Source organism: Xenopus laevis, chromosome 1L (genome assembly GCF_017654675.1).
Source record: "Xenopus laevis strain J_2021 chromosome 1L, Xenopus_laevis_v10.1, whole genome shotgun sequence".
NCBI lineage: Eukaryota > Metazoa > Chordata > Amphibia > Anura > Pipidae > Xenopus > Xenopus laevis.
In genome coordinates this window covers 178,260,734-178,278,872 of record NC_054371.1, presented here as the reverse complement: position 1 = coordinate 178,278,872, position 18,139 = coordinate 178,260,734, and the positions used below count along the sequence as shown (strand labels likewise).

At 37.5% G+C, this 18,139-nt stretch overlaps 1 protein-coding gene across 2 annotated transcripts in view; it reads right to left on the bottom strand.

Annotated features, from left to right (window-relative positions):
* The window catches only part of wscd2.L (WSC domain containing 2 L homeolog), a 161,765-nt gene that overhangs the window by 56,572 nt on the left and 87,054 nt on the right, over window positions 1–18,139 (bottom strand). For both annotated transcript variants that reach the window (XM_018263671.2, XM_041567853.1), the window contains exons 3-4: window positions 12,912–13,026; window positions 8,002–8,186 (exon numbers count right to left, since the gene is read on the bottom strand). In XM_018263671.2, coding sequence (XP_018119160.1) covers window positions 8,002–8,186; window positions 12,912–13,026 — 300 coding nt within the window. The remainder of the gene's footprint in view (window positions 1–8,001; window positions 8,187–12,911; window positions 13,027–18,139) is intronic.

Below are 18,139 nucleotides of genomic sequence, written 5' to 3'. Positions count from 1 at the left end.
TTATAAGTTTCACTTGCGAAATCTATAATAAGCAGTTTAATAAATATATATATATAAATGTAAATAGTTATATGCAAACTAGTGATGTGCAAGTTGAGAAAAACTTGACCCGCACTTGACTCAACCAAAACTCGCCCATACCCGATTTGCCTGCTCGCATATCTAGCCAGCAACAGAAGGATCCAGTAGTCAATGGCAGCACAGTACCTTTCTAAATATATAAGGGTACTGATTTCACTAGAAGTGTATGGAGAAGTTGCAGGATGCACCTCCAACAGTTACTTTTGCTGGTAGATACAGTTTGTGGTTTCAAGAAAAGTCAAATGACTTTTCAAGAAAATGAGTAAATAAGAAACTAAATAGAAATATATAAATACATTATTACATATAGTACAGTACTGATCCAGGGGTAGTCTGAATGCCTGCCATTTAAGAAACAGAATATTGTTCCTTTTGTCATTGGAGACAGCTTTAGATGAGGTTTTTTTGCTGCCAAATGATAAAGTAAACACCAACTGATTTTTAGTAAGTGGTTAAAATTGAATAAATGTGTTTCCCATCTTTAAAATTGTTATTCCTTCAGTTCCAAACAATACATTTGTAATATATTCAAAATTACAGAATTTCTACATAATGTATCCCTAGACTTCAATACAGTACATTATGTTACAGAATACAAAACAGGTTTTAAAAACATTTATATGTTGATTATTGTTTAATTCATGACTGCTCATATAACTATTGAAGCACAATGAAAGGAGACGTATTTCTATAAAATTACATGTGCTCATGAGCTGTTGAAAAAATAGAACCTGTCCTATATACTCTATGCCAAGGAAGTGTTTAGCAGTCTCATCATGGATTCACCACTGCAGTTATCACTGTTTCATCCACTTTAATAATCTAGATATGTTAATTTACCTAAAATCCTTTGATAAAACTGTTACCATGTGCTAATAAGCTTTGTATATCTAGAGGCTTAATGCTAAGTATTGCTGCATATCCTGAATGTATAATGACATGCTGAAGTTATAAAAAGTCAAGTAAGATACAATAAATCGTTATTTTTATCCATCAATGACAAATAAAATACTTTTAATGTTCTCAATGTTGTCTATATTATTATAAAACTGAATTTCAAAGACCAGACATATAATGAGGTGATATCTCTTCCATTTTTAATGTGGAATGAATACATTAGATTTAGTCCAAAATGAGAGTTTAGCCAATATGAAAGTACCTAATAGTTACTTTGTTTTGCAGTATGATTTTAACAGTCTAATGAACCATTCTTTGCAAAAATCACTTTCATGATTCTATAACTATCCATGCATGTATTTCTTTTTGCAACAGGCCCCACTATACTCTTACATACACTGTTAGGAGAAAGTGACCTTTTGCTCTTCCAACTTGTCTCCATGAGACCAGTCATTATAATGCTGGCAGCAAAGACATACATAGTCATGCTGTAAGTAGAATACAATGACAATGAATAAGCAGCATGAAAAAATGTTTTGTATAAAGAAAAAAGAAACTTCTATTTTATATATATAAGATTTTCACTAGCACAAATTTGATATTTACAATCTAGTAGTTATTGGGCTGTTAAACTAGCCATAAGTATCTGTGATGTGTGCTGTTGTCAGGAACTCAATGGTACAGCCCAATTAAGGGTCTATTTGAGCCTGCCTCCCCCCCATACCCTGTTGCTAGATCATTGACCCATTTGCCTTTCCAAGCCTTTTGATTTTCCTGTCCTGTGATCAGGTAACTGTACAGAGTTTGAGTTTCTTCCTGTTTAAGTTCCTGTCCTGATTCTGAGTTTATGTAAGTCCGGTTCCAGCCCTGTCCTCGTTCCTACTGATATGACTTTCCAGTTTTGACCTTGTTCCCTGACACTGCTCGGTTTCTGACTGTTCTGCCTTTGGCTGTTTTTCTGGATTCTTGTTGTCTGCCGTCTGTCCTTGACATTTGGCCCATCTTAAGAACTTTGCGTGATTGGTGCTAGCTTTGACCCTTGGCCTGCCTCAAGGACTTTGTTGACATTTTGCCCATCTTAAGAACTTTGCACGATTAGTGCCAGCCCTGACCCTTGGCCTGCATCAAGGGCTTTGTTTTTCAGCCTGTCCCTAAATGTTTAGTTTTTTCTATTAAATCTGACTTAATTGCCAGTTTTGTTTTGTACTCGGCTATTGGTTCCATGCAAACCAGCACTTTTTCTAACAACTGTACTTATATTTGCCCAAGAGAAGCAACCCATAAATACGTATACATGTAGAGCAACAATCTTCATAAAAGCTGAATGGATCAACATTTAAAATGGCCATATATGTAAGGATCCACAAGTGAATCTTTGCAATTGGCCAAACAGATATCTGGCCAATCCCTGGCCAAATATTAGTAGGAAAGTCTGCTGGTGTGCCCCTCTCCAGGCTAAGAAACTGCAGACTCGACAGCTAGGGGCAAATGTATCAAGGGTCGAATATCGAGGGTTAATTAACCCTCGATATTCGACTGGGGAATTAAAATCCTTCGACTTCGAATATCGAAGTCGAGGGATTTTGCGCAATTCGTTCAATCGAAGGATTAAATCCTTAGAATCGAACGATTATCCTTCGACCAAAAAAAGATAGCCAAGCCTATGGGGACCTTCCTCATAGGCTAACATTGACTTTGGTAGTTTTTTCTTAAAGAGACAGTACTTCGACTATCGAATGGTCGAATAGTCGAACGATTTTTAGTTCGAATTGTTCGATTCGAAGTCGAAGTCGTAGTCGATGGTCGAAGTAGCCCATTCGATGGTCGAAGTAGCCAAAAAACACTTCGAAATTCGAAGTATTTTTTCTTTTCTTCCTTCACTCGAATTTAATGAATGGGCCCCCACAAGTCAGTTCTTTGTATGGCTACCTTTACATACCTTGACACACTTTCAATGCACAGAGATGTGAAAATAAAATTGTTATTTCCTGTTTTAGTCTTATTGAAATCATCCTGAAGCCCTCTGTACATAAATCCACTGTAAATCATTAATATCTTGATCACTACTAGAACATTTCCATGTCTGATTTAGCTGGATTATGACTGGAGTTTTTAAATTTTACATTTATTCCACACATCAGAGACCCTGATATAAAGACTGTGAGATGTGTAAAATGTGATTACTAAATGAAAAACTTAAAAAAAGGGGGGCTCCTCCTGTTAAATGTTATGCAACTTTGCTTTTATGTAAATGTTCTTGAAGCTGTATACTGTATTTGTATTCTGTTACCAATATCTTTCTGGATCCATTTATTGTGTTCTCTTTTGACATCATTAGTGTATATGTCCCCAGGAGAAGCTGGAACAGTGGAGCTATTTCAATACTCTGAGCGATAAGAGTCACTGGAAAAAAAAATAACTGGAGACTGGGTGTCTGAAAGAATCAGCTTTAAATGTCTTGAATTAATTTTGCCAGATACTTTAGCTAACAAGTAGTTACGGTTTCAAAAGAAGTCAGATCTAACAAATTTGTTAGTAGGGTAATGCCAACAATACTTTTGAACAATACTTTTAAATAAACCACCATTGTGGAAAAAAATGTATAGGTCTTTTTTTATGCATTTTCAGCCACTGATAAAGCCAAATCAAACAGAAATTTTATGCGAAAAAGAAATTTCCGCTGTTAGAATCTATTTGAGTTAAAGCAACTGGAAACAATTGCTTTTTTTATGTATCCATAAGGGTACAGTACATCCCATATTCCCATGTAACTGAACATAGCAACCCATTACAATTTGCAGAAACCACCTCAAATACTGAATAATGATGATGTATTTTCTGATTCAAGCTATTTCCAGAGTCGGGGTATATTAAATCTCAAAAAATTAAAAAAAATGTTTTAACCTGAAAAATAGATTTTTGACCAAAGAAATGAATTCGAAAACATGAATTTTGGTGGAAAACACAACAGGATCCTTAATAAATCTGCCCCTGTCTGTTGGAAGTGCATCCCTTATGATACTGCTAACTACATTCACAAAAAAAAAACAACAGACAAAAAGTCTATGAAGCACAAACACGAGGATATTGCTGTTCATTAATTAGAATGAACAAATGACACTCACTCCTTCTGCAAACCTCTTGGGATTAACTGGATTTTATTCCATGAAGCTAAAAACAACCGTGTCCTGACTCGTTTGGTGTCCAAAGACACGTAGGCACAGGTTCAATCAATATTAACAAGCCATGGAATAAAATTGAGTTTTATTCCCAGGAGTTTGGCAAAGTATGCAATATTTTATTTTGGGTGCCCAAGAGAAATCCGTGAGTGTGGAATGTTCCCTATGGCACAGGACCTTAGGAATTTACATCCGAGTCAGCTTCATGATTGGGTGAGACAGTTTTGGGTTTTGATTACCAGCTTTCCAGGGTGTGAGTCTGGGGTTTTAAACATCCGTACTAAAGATTAGTCCCAGTTAGCATTTTTACATGGATTTGAATTGAGACATTTTTTCATTTGTATTTATTATGCATTAATTAGCTATTCATTAAAAATGACATTTTGCATGTCAGTATAATTACAGCTGTATTATTGTATTGTGACGAATGTTTCTTGGTCCTTTTTTTTCAACCTTAACTAAGCGTTCAATCTTTCCCACTTTTCCCCTTAAATCTGTTAAGGTTTATCTAGGATTCAGTGCTGTAAATGAAATAAATGAAATCCTTAAGCCATTCAAAGGATCCGTGACATTCCCATGAGTTTTGTGACATTTCAGCTCACTGGCCTTGACTGATGGATAGGTGATGCAAGCACAGATATCTGTCAGAGTGATCATACACTGTAGTTGGATATGTATTGCAGGAATTGATAACGGGGGAAGAGTGGTCAGAGACTCTAGCTGGATATGTAATGCAGGTGATCATACGCTATAGTTGTATATGTGATACAGGCAGTAACAGTTGAAGCAGTACTGATATACTATGGTTGTTTATGTGAAGCTGTCAGTTATAGATGGCTGAGCAATCAAACACTCTGTCCAAGCTTATCAGTAATTAATAAGTAAATCTTAGAAGGCTGCCTTTTAAAGGAGAAGGAAAGGTATCCTGCACTTGGGGGTGCCAAATGTTAGGCACCCCAAGTGATTGTATTGACTCACCTGAAACCCCAGGCCGGTTCTCCTATCAGCAGAAAACTGCACTGGCCCGGGGTTATACCAGTGAGCACCGCGGAGCAATTCTCTTCCGTCTCCAGCTTTCTTGTTGTAGCAGCGCATGTGCAGTAAAGCGAAAAGCCAAACTTTAACTAAAAAGTCGGCTATTTCATTCAACTGCGCATGCGTTTGCTCCAAGATATTTGAAGCAACAAGCTGTGGGCTCACTGGTATAACCCCGGGCCGGTGCAGTTTTCTGCCAATAGGAGCACTGGCCCGGGGTTTCAGGTAAGTCAATACAATCACTTGGGGGTGCCTAACACCCCCAAGTGTAGGATGACTTTCCTTCTCCTTTAAAGTAGATACCGCATACATACCTGCCTTCTGCAGGGGCAAAAAAAAAAAACAAAGTTGTGATTTTCATAAGTAACCAATATTGTAAAGCTATTGAAATACCAAAATAACTTTCCAGATCCCTAAGGTATCTCAAGTGAGGGTCTGGTTACGAAATGCTCTGCTGACTGTTCCAATCAATAATTCTGCTGTCCTGATGGTTCCCTAATAACCACAGTTTTCTCCTTACTTTATTGTTCTGTTTATAGAGTGAAAAACAATGTATAAATAACAGAAACATTAGAGAGCTAATGCAGTTTCATTACACATAAAAGGATGCTTTTTTAAGACAAATATGAGGGGGAGGTTTAGCTGCATGTCAAATTGCACACTGCCTCAGGGTAATACGTAGTGAGGACAGAACAACTGTATACCTTTTTAACTGAGCATTGGATACAGAACTGTTTTACTTTTGGAGCATATTATAATTATCAAATGGACCAAAATGTGTCCAGTAATTCCCCATATAGTTATATTAAAATGCTCTGGATCTTTAATTCATGTATTTGTTACATACTTTCTTTATTGATTGTAAATTTAACATAATAAGAAAAGTTATAGGGATATATGCAATGCATCTTTAGCCACTTGCAATGCATCTTTAGCCACTTCATTCACTTCATTGTAAACCACTGAATGAGACCTTGCACACGAATTGTCAAACATAACTTGTATATTATGTTAATGCCTTAAAAGAACAATTAAATGCAATCTACTATAAATCATTTACTGGCTGCCCGGTGGGCCTTTGTGGGGGATTTATTGGGTTATCATGTTAAACAGACCAGTCTATTATGAACTGTATAATTATGTTAATGCGTTAAAGGGGTGGTTCACCTTCAAGTTACTTTTAGTATATTATTGAATTAAACTTTTCAATTGGTATTCATAGTTTCTTCTTTTTTTTTTTATAGTTTTTTAATTATTTGCCTTCTTCTTTTACTGACTCTTTTCAGCTTTCAAATGGGGGTCACTGACACCTAGTAAGGCTACAAAAGTATTGTTATTGCTACATTTATTACTCCTCTTTTTACACAGGTCCTGTCCTATTTGTATTCCAGTGTCTCATTCAAATCAGTGCATGGTTGCTAAGGTAATTTGGACCAGATTCCTGAAAATTGCAAACTGGAGAGCTGCTGCATAAAAAGCTAAAAACCACAAATAGTAAAAAAGTAGAATATCACTCTCTACATCATACTAAAAGGTGAACAACCATTAAAAGAACAATTAAAAAACATTTACTATAATTAGCCAGTTAAGTACTAAACAACAGATTATTATTAGAGATGGGCGAATAAATTCGCCTGGCACGAATTTGCGGCGAATTTCCTAATTTCTCAGCCGGCGAATAAATCCGTCAATCTGCCAAAAAGATTCGCCAGTGTCAATTTCCGATGTTCATGATTTTTTTGTGAAATCCTTCAAATTTCATGATTTTTTTATGAAAACCTTCAAATTTCACTATTTTTTGTGAAAACGTCAGAATTTCACGATTTTTTCATGAAAACATTCGAATTTCATGGTTTTTTCGCGCACTTTCCGATTTCACGATTTTTCGGGAGAAATTCGCCCATCACTAATTATCATCAGGGCTAGGGGTACCTCCCCCAGGACACAACCATTTTAGGCAAGGCAAGTAAACAAATTATTATAAAATTAAAAAGTATGACTATTTGACGTTGTCTCTTTTCACCCTACCCATGTTAGCTGGCATGTGTCTGCCACTAATTCTGACAAACAGGGTTAGCAGTTGTTGGAATTGTGAGGGGTGCATGGCATCGATTGTCATCCTTTCCTTGGAAGCCAATGTTCCTTGACTCAGCTTTGGCAGCTATTAAATAAAATATGCAAAGTTTGCCCAGGTGCAGTAACCTATAGCAAACAATGAGCAGCAAGCTTTTGCTGGTTGTCTGTTTTAGGGCTCTTACACACAGCCGTTTTCTCCTGCGCTCCCCTGTGTCGTGCTTTATTCTTTTCAGCTGCAGGGGAGCGCAGGAGTAGACGCACTCAATTATTGTGAAGGGGGCTGTACTCACAAAGACGCATGCGGCAAACGCAGGTGAAATGCTGCGTCCCATGTGCGTTTGCCACTCACATGCATCTGTGTGAGTACAGCCCCCTTCACAGGAGAAAACGGCCGTGTGTAAGAGCCCTAAAAGCAACTCGTTGCAATTTGTTACTGCACCTGAGCACACTTAGTGCCTTTTATTACATATTGAGGATTTTATTTGTAAATATATTTACCATAAAGTTCAGCCAGGTTTACCCTATTGTAAAAAAATGTGATCCAAATAGATTTAGTTGACATTTTGTGTCATATTTTTGCATACCTGAACCAAATATTCTGGGAATTCACATTACACGTTATTAGCACATCTGTGTCGGCTAATGGATAAGATATCCGTGAACAAGACTTTTGAAAACTTTTGTTGCTTACAGATCTATGCTCGTATTTCCCCTCCATTAGTTCAATACTCACACCTCCTTGCAGACTCCTGGGTTAGCTCTAGTCGGTATATAGAAAGACGATTCACTCCACCACAGAAGTTGCCTTTCTCCCCCTTACATTCCATGTTACACTCTGACTCACTGACGTTTAGTGCTTTGATTCGGTGTCCACAGTAACATTCTGCTCCAAATTCAAGTCCAGCAAACATGTATCCACTGCGTATAAACAAAATAAAGATATTAAATTCAGCACTGTATTGCTCCCCTACAAATACAGTTATGAGTTAAAAATATATATACTGGTATGGGGTCCTTTTTCCAGAAATCTGTTATCCAGAAAGCTCCAAATTATGGGAAGGACATCTTCCATAGACTCCAATATAAGCAAATAATTTTTATTTTTGAAAAATAATTACCTTGTTCTCTTATATTTAATAATAACAGTCCCTTGCACGTGATGCTAACCAAGCTTCATGAATCCATATTTGTGGCAAAAGAATCCTAGTGGGTTTATAATATAGTTATATAATGTTTAAAGGATTTTAAGCAGACTTAAGGAAGGTATGGTGATCCGAATTACAGAAAAATCCAGGTCCCAAGCATCATAAATAACAGGTCCCATACCTTTTTAAGTGTAGGTAAATATGTTGGCCATTCTGTGGAGTTCCCCCCACTGTCACTCCATAGGGAACCACAAAATATTTGAAAGGAGATTATAGGACTCCCTTTAAATGCACCACACAGTATGCAAAGTGCAAAGAAAAAACCCCAAGCTGCCATTTTTTGCATTTTACCCACTGTAGGTGCATTATGTGAATAGCCGTAGGCCTCTGCCCTATGTTTTGGACATGCATTTCATTTTAATAATACAGTTATGGGGCCTGTTATCCAGAATGCGCAGGTCCTGGGGTTTACTGGATAAGAAGTCTTTCCATAATTTGGAACTTTATACTTAATGTCTGCTAAAAATAATTTAGGCTTTAAATAAACCCAGTAGGATTGTTTTACCCCCAATAAGGATTAATTTTATCTCAGTTGGGATCAAGTACAAGGAACTGTTTTTTTATTAGAGCGAAAAGGAAATATGTTTTAACATTATGAATTATTTAATTAAAGTAAAGTGTATGGGATATGATCTTACTACAATTCAGAGCTTGTGGATCATGGACCCTATACCTGTACTGGCAGGAGACGCAGCCCACATCGTTGCCCTGTCCTTATCATCTGCCATGAGGCAAACAGTAAGAGCTGGGCAGTACCTCCTGACACTGCTTTCTGTTCTGAGCACCTGATTTTTGATCCAGTGCTCAGAGCACTAAGGGGCGCCCTCTTGTGCCCTTTATAGCTCTTGCACAAGTACCCCCAGGGTTCATAAATTACCACTTTTGACATTACAAGAGGGTCATGGAAGGTAAAAAAGGAAGTTTGCTGCCAGTCAGACAATATACTATTTAATAAAAACATAACTTGCCTGAACAGGACAGTGAAGCTATAAGCTTTTTCATAAAAGCTGTTGTTGGGCAGAGCTGTGGATTGGCAGTTGGAATCAATTTTGGGTACCTGGAGTCTGAGTCACCAAAAAATGTTCCAACTCCGGCTCCTAATAACTTGTTTTTGGTTTATGTAGTTTAACTTTGATTATGATTCAGAATTACAAAATTATCTGGTTTATATTTTTAAATTTTGGCAGTTATAAAATGCCTTGAATGCTGTGTACTTAAAGGGATCCTGTCATCAGAAAACATGTTTTTTTACAAAACGCATCAGTTAATAGTGCTACTCCAGCAGAATTCTGCACTAAAATCCATTTCTCAAAAGAGCAAACAGATTTTTTTATATTCAATTTTGAAATCTGACATGGGGCTATACATTTTGTCAATTTCCCAGCTGCCCCTGGTCATGTGACTTGTGCGTGCACTTTAGGAGAGAAATGCTTTCTGGCAGGCTGCTCTTTTTCCTTCTCAATGTAACTGAATGTGTCTCAGTGGGACATGGGTTTTTACTATTGAGCATGTTCTTAGATCTACCAGGCAGTTGTTATCTTGTGTTAGGGAGCTGTTATCTGGTTACCTTCCCATTGTTCTTTAGTTTGGCTGCTGGGGGGAGGGGGTGATATCACTCCAACTTGCAGTACAGCAGTAAAGAGTGATTGAAGTTTATCAGAGCACAAGTCACATGACTTGAGGCAGCTGGGAAATTGACAATATGTCTAGCCACATGTCAGATTTCAAAATTGAATATAAAAAAATATGTTTGCTCTTTTGAAAAATGGATTTCAGTGCAGAATTCTGCTGGAGCAGCACTATTAACTGATTCATTTTGAAAAAGATTTTTTTCCATGACAGTATCCCTTTAACGTCTTTCAATCAACATGGAAAATACATAAGTATATTAAAGTATATTAAAGGAACATTAACACCAAAAAACGAAAGCAGTTAAAGTAATAAGCATATAATATACTGTTAGCAGTACTGTTGCTCAGCACTGGTAAAAACTTTGTGTTTGCTTCAGAAGACCACTATAATTTATGTAAATAAGCTGCTGTGTAGCAATGGGGCAGCCATTCAAGCTGCTAGAAAAAAGTGGAAAAGGCACGGGTTATATAGCACATAACAGATAAGGCCTGTCCAATACAAAGGTATTTGATCTGTTATGTACAATGTAACCTGTGCCTTTTCTCATTTTTTCCAGCAGCTTGAATGGCTGCCCCATTGCTACACAGCAGCTTATTTACATAAATTATAGTGGTCTTCTGAAGCAAACACAGTTTTTACCAGTGCAGAGCAACAGTACATTTTATTTTAAATACTTTGATACACTTTTGGTTTTTGGTGTTGTTCCTTTAAAAACAGAGGAGTTGGAGTTGAAGAATTTATGTAATGACTCCACAGCCCTGATGTTGGGTTTTGGGATGGGTGTGATCAAGCAAAATCAGCTAAACAAACACAAAGGGAAAACTCAATGGTATAGTTGTCTTTTAATGTTTTAATCTTTAATCTATATATTTAGTTTAATGTATCAAAAGTGGAATTTGCTCCTATAGACAGACAGATAGAACCATTTTCTCATTAGGCACTGCACCTAGGAGCCTCCTGCAGTGAAACCACTAAAACCAATGCCGTATATAGATTTCCCGCACAGTAACATCCAGCAGAACTGAAGCTGACAGTGCAATGTCAAACATGACTTGAGATGTAATATTAAAGTGCTGAAAAAAATCAATGCAGATTTACGAGGTAAGTAAAGCTGATGAGTGAGAAAATACCATTGAGCCTTGCTTTAATCAGATGTTGCTAAATGGTTTAATCAACGGCTTTATGTTCCAAGCAGATAAAGGGCAGAAGAGACTGATTGCTAGAATGAAGGCACCAGTGAAGGCTTTCTGAATACGACATAAATACAATGTGCAGTAAATGGTGTTAATCTTCAGAGGGGATGAGTATGAGTAAAATACCAGTTCTTTCATGTGCAGTTTATGTTCCCCTAAGTTCAGCCATTTGCTAACTACAAGAGCAATCCAGCTGCAGAAACCTCTAATGTATTAAATACGGTACACACCCCTTTTGATTGCCCCCCTAATTTAAGCTTTAATACGTGTGTTCCAGTTTAAAATGCCAACGATATCGGTTCAATAACAGAATTGAAACCACTGTTGTCACCAAAATACATACTTCAGCTGTGCTTCATGAGACATCTATTGGACAGAACTGCCCTTTCTGTGCGGGGTACTACTAATAAACTATAATTCAGATCTCAAGATTTGAAATTAAAAAAACATTGAACAATTTTCATTTTGTGGTCCCTACAGGCCAAATACTAAATCTATGCATTCCGGGCATCAAACTGTGCATTAGAAAGAAAAAACCCAAAATGAAAATCACAAAATGGCTTTGCTTTAAATTGTCTGAAACCAGAAAGTTTTGCTGGGTGAGCCTTATTATAACAGTGGGCGTGACTTATAATTGTGGGAGTGGCTTATTTTTAGTATGAACAGTGCACATAACACCCCAATTCACGCACTGTGTGTTCCGCTACATGTGTGAGCAAATCAGAACATACCCTCTTGCTTACCTGTCTTGCCATATCAGCTGATCTTCGGGTGCATACTGTAGCTATCCTTATACTCTAATATCCTTATACACTAATATCCTTATACACTAATATCCTTATACACTAAGCACTAACCATAGCTGAGCTCTACCATTTTATCATTGGTGTGTGTACTCAAATCAACATCATCTTCCTTGCATAGAAGCAAGTTATCTATGATGGAACTATCCCAAAGAGATACCCTAGCCGGTTGGAGCACAGTTTATTTTTTCATCTGTCTGTGTTAGTGTGTGCCAGCAGTTGAAACGAACTACACTCCATTGGTAGTAAAATGTTGTCATGCTACAAAAAAATATCCATTCATTTGCAATGAGATTCTCATTTGTGCAACTTTATGTACATCATATGCTGAAATCTGAGCTCAACAGCCTGCAGTTTAAATAGAGTCAAACCAACTAAAACAGATGGCTGTCTGTGGGTGATCTCTATCCTGGTAGGTCATTTGTCAGTTAAGCCGGCAGTCGCTGTAGATTCTCTTGGGAAGAAGATTGGTCAATTAGCTTTATGCTTCATGCAGTTTTATCTGAGGATTTCATGATGCATTATAATGGGTGACAACTTCTAAAGAGGCTCCTTAAGCTAGCAATTATTTTCAGTTAAACGGGCCAACAGAGGGACTACCGGTGGCACGATATCAAAGTCATAAATTCATTTATTAAAACCAGGCAGACAGTTTTTGCTATAATGTACCCTAAAATTAGATCCGCTGTCTTCCCAATTCTGGATTGAAATGAAATCATGTAATGAAGCTTGGGATTTGGCAGGAGGAAAGAATTTGTTGATGTGCACAAACTAATAAAGCTCCTTTTCATTCACCAATCACCACCCTACCGTTCAGCACAGTTGTCTTGGCAACGGAACACTGTCATCTTCTTGTAGTCGAAAAAGGACACTCCACGGAGTGCTCGCTGCCTCGTGTCATCCGTGTAACAGCCAATATACTTTGCTGCAAAACAACAATAAATGCAACAGGTTAGGCAAAGGTCAGTAAAGCAAGTCAGATGTAAGTGTTCTGAGAGACATGTTCTTAACATTCATTCCAGGTATAATTCCAAACAGCCTTTCCCTAGTGCTGCAGCTTTCACGTTATTTGTGCAGCTGCCAGACAGCCACAATACATCCTGATATATCCACATTTTGTTGAGATGAAGGGATTTTGTACGTGGATAAATATTTGTATTCCACAAAATAACTTTGGGTTATGGAAGGATTTGGCTAGTAAAAGTAAAATGCCTTTAGCAATCTCACCTGATTCTGCCCTTTTCTAGCTAAGGTATCTGGTATCAATTAAGGGCAAACAATTGCACTTTTTTTTAGCCATTTCATCTCGTTTGTACAAGTTATATGGTATGGGATCTATTATCTAGAAACCTTATCTAGAAACCTGTTATCCAGAAAGCTCCAAATTACGGCAAGGCCATAGAGTCTCCCATAGACTCCATTTTATCCAAATAATCCACGTTTTTAAAAACCTTTTTCATAGTAATAATAAAACATTAGCTTATACTTGATCCAAACTACGATATAATCCGTATGGAAGCAAAACCAGCCTATTGCGGTTATTTAATATTTACATGATTTCTTAGTATTAGTAGACTTACGGTAGGGATGCACTGAATCCAGGCTTCGGTTCGGGATTCGGCCAGAATTCGGCCTTTTTCAGCAGGATTCGGCCGAATTTTTCTGCCCAGCCGAGCCCGAATCCTAATTTGCATATGCAAATTAGGGGCGGGGAGGGAAATTGCGTGACTTTTTGTCAGAAAACAAGGAAGTAAAAAATGTTTCCCTTCCCACCCCTTATTTGCATATGCAAATTAGGGTTTGGATTCGGTTCGGTATTCGTGAAGGATTCGGGGGTTCGGCCGAATCCAAAAAAGTGAATTCGGTGCATCCCTAACTTAGGGTATGGAGATCCAAAATACAGTAAGATCCATTTAACAGAATGGATACTACTACTACGTATTTAGGGCCAATCCTGCCATGGAGGTGAGAACCTTGACTTGGTTGGGCTCCCTAGTTAGCAATGCCCAAAGCTTCTGGCTTTCTTGTTGTAAATGTACTGAAGACAAGGGCAGGGGCAAGGGACCACCATGTGCTACCCACCTCTTGCCCCTTTTGTATGCAATTGTATGCAGGGAGCACTTCATATACAACCCTTTGAGCTCCAATCCAAAGCTTTGTGTCTATACCTTTGCATGCTGCATCTTGCATTATACAGTATGGGGCAGATTTATCAAGGGTCGAAATTTCGAAGTGTAAAATACTTCGAAATTCGACCATCGAATGAAATTACTTCGAAAGTCGAAGTATTTTTCACTGAATTTGGCCATCGAAGATCAAAGTAAATTTGTTGATAAGTTTGTTGATAATAAGAAGAGTACAACATAGGATGTGGGAATTCTTTCTTTATATCATGGAAATCTCTGTTAAAAAAACAAAGTGCATATTGGTATGATGGCAGCACAGAGCAGTATTTTGTGGGGGATCTGCACATCTTCACATTGAGAAAATGGATGATAGTGTAGCCTTGTGGGAAGCCCCCTTAATGTTATTACTTTTCTTTTAAAATGTAGAGGTTAATTATCTTGTGTCAAGTATAATTTATGTTTACTGTTATTCATTATCCAGAATGCTTGGGACCTGATATTTTCCGGATGAGGGATCTTTCCTAATTTGAATCTCCTAGTCTACTAAAAAATCTTTTAAAAATGGATTCACCCAGTATATTGCTTTGCATCCAGTAAAGATTAATTACTGTATATCTTAGTTGGGATCAAGTATACGGTACTGTTTTAGTATTATTATTTTTTAAATTATTAATTTGAATTATTTGTTTAAAACGGAGTCTATGGGAGATGGTCTATCCATATAACATCCTATACTTGTACATGTATAAATATGGTAGGAAAGAAATTAACTGTTTGAAAAAATATATCTTAACAACTTTGGCTTTGAATTTCCACTAGGAACAAGTCTTGTTGACGTTAACCTTTCTGGTTATATGATGTGTTATATGTGATGGGCACTAGTTTCCATGCAAGATTTAAATATTTTGAATATTTTTTAGGTTTATATACAAAATCTTTTGCACATCTCACAAACAATGGTGATTGGAGTGAAATTTGAATATACAGATATGGGATCTGTTATGCAGAATGCTCGGGACTTGGGTTTCTGGATAAGGGGTCTTTCCATAATTCAGATCTTCATGTCTTAAGTCTACGAAAGAAACATGTAAACATTGAATAAACCCAATATGCTGGTTTTGCTTCCAACAAGGATTAATTATGCCCATTGTACTTGGGATCAAGTACAAGGTACTGTTTTATTATTATAGAGAAAAACCAAATCATTTTAAAAAAAGTTTGATTTTATGACATAATGGAGTCTATGGGAGGCAGCCTTTCCGTAATTCGGAGCTTTCTGGATAACGGGTTTCCAGGTTTGTAGAAGTAAAATTTTTAAAATAAGTGTTTAAAACAAATGAAGCTTTAAAGCCTGAAGTGTTTTAGAGATATACAGTACAGTCCTTCAAATTACTTTTCTCATGTCTCTTGGTTCATGTGTCAGTGGTGTGATTTCCCACTGTGAAAAAGATCATCAAAAAGATGTCAAGGTCTTGCAAAGAAAATATCTTTCTGGCTCAATATGTTATATACTTTATCATGATGTTTTGAGAAACATGAAAAACAGAAAATGATTCTCTACTGGTTTGATTTTGGTCACAAGTGGTTAAATCATTTACTCTAACACTTGGAAAATGGTGGAAACGTGGCAAGTAAATGACCTTTTCTTGGTATGGATGAATAAAGGAAGCACCAAGAAAGCATCTAACGGTTTTCTGAAATTCTGCTTTATCCAGTTGAGCTATTATCGCAGAGGATTTCTCTCATCTCAGCAAACACTGATACTGACCTATCAGCTTGCTTTCTTTGTAAACAAATACAATTGATGATTCCCCAAGCCTACTGGCTTGATTACACAGCCGGTATCAGTCTCAAAGGCATAATTTACTAAAATATACATTTTTATTGAAACAATTGTTATTTACACCCGTTTTAAGAATGATTAAGAAATGTGTTGGTGTGTAGGTGAGCTCATAAAAAGTCCATGCACACACAGTCACACACACCTACACCTACCTGGTAGGGTATAACCAACTGTAAAGACAGAAGCATTTGCCACCAAGGGGCAGCACCCCCTATCCTAACGTTCCCAAAAAAGCGGCTAGGGTTCTGAAGGGAAACTGAGTAACCTTCAAAGAAATCTGTCACGGGAAAAAACGTTTTTTTTTAAATGCATCAATTAATAGTGCTGCTCCACCAGAATTCTGAACAGATTTGTTATATTTCATTTTGAAATCTGACATGGGGCTAGACATGTTTCCGAGGTGCCCTCAGTCATGTGACTTGTGCTCTGATAAACTTCAATTACTCTACCGCTGCACTGCAAGTCCGGGCCGGACTGGGGGGACCGGGGCCCACCGGGACTGTTGTCGATGGCCCCCCTCCGGCCCCCGCCCCCCTACTGTGACGCGCCGGCTCAGCGAGGGAGCCGATCTTGTGTGCATGCGCAACGTCGCTCGCCAATCGGAATATTTGGAGAGGGGTTCCGGCCCGGCGGGGGCCCATGAGGGTCAGGGCCCACCGAGTATTTTCCCGGTGTCCCTCCGAGCCAGTCCGACACTGCTGTAAATTGAAGTGATATTCCCCCTCCCTTTCATCCCCAGCAGCCTATCAACCGAACAATGGGAATTTAACAAAATAACAGCTCCCAGGTAAATATGAGAATAGCACTTAATAGTAAAAATCCAAGTCCCGTTGTGACTCCTTCAGTTACATTGAGTTGGAGAAACAATAACCCGTCTGAAAGCAGTTCCATCATGAAGGGTTGGTTCTTTCTGAAAGCTCAAAACTACCAGGCAAAATTACCTGAGATGGCTGCCTACACACCAATATATATTTGCAGCTTAATTTAGAAATAAAAACTACACCATAAAAATCATGACAGAATTCCTTTAAGGTAAGGTATTTTACATCTTTCTTTTAAACTCTAGCCAGTGGCTAAAACAATGATCTTTATTTTTCAATCAGGTTGTCCCATCAAAAAACAACTTTAAAATGTTAAATTGCCATGGTTTGTCATTGAATAGGTAAATCACTCCTAGAGTTCATGAGTACCTCAAAATATAACATACTGTTAAAATATTTTTAAAGCATTGTGGAGAAGTGTCGGTAAATCAGGTTTCTTTCATGTTATCTTTATCTCAACAGCTGAGGGTATTAGCTTCATTAATTCTTCTACTAATGACGGCCCCACTTATAAGTAAGAGGTTCTTAAACCTGTAAATTTTATTAAAACTATACTAAGAGATGAGTTTTTTAAAACTGCCACCTTTTATATTCTCTACTCTTGGTGGAGAAACTTTTTTTTAATTAAGCCACTTTTGTACAAAATGATACTGGGAATCTATGCTCTGAGCACAGCTGCTGCACAGAATCTGATCTGGAAGCATCATTTTGGGTTTCTTTGGGTATTATTCTAGTCTCTTGTGGCTGTGTAATTGATAAAATATGTAGACACCTGCATAATAGGAGAGGTGGAATCCAACTGTTTACAAAATAAAGAGACTACACAAGTTACAGGAAGGAATATTTGATAGATAACCCCATGGACAAGTCAGTAGCATATCTAAACACAAGTTGCCACAGATGTGAATGCCCCATTGTTATTATGCTATGATGATATTATTCACTCAGTAAAAGTAGAGTATGTATCTTGTTGTTGATTCATTTCCTCAACCTATCAGCATTAGCCTATTAGTTAACCCTTTTTTTCTGCTGGCTAATCAACTTTGATACAATTACACCAAAGGTCCACAGGCAATAGTACTTTTGGAAATAAAACCCCTTTTAAATCTGTGCATATGTGCTTTGTGATTATTTAATTACAACTCTTGTGCATCCCAGTCACAGACAGTTTTGCAGAGTAAGTTTGGTTTAGCCTGTGAACTCCTGCTGCTGAAAATAATTGTATGTGGTTATTAAAAACATAATATT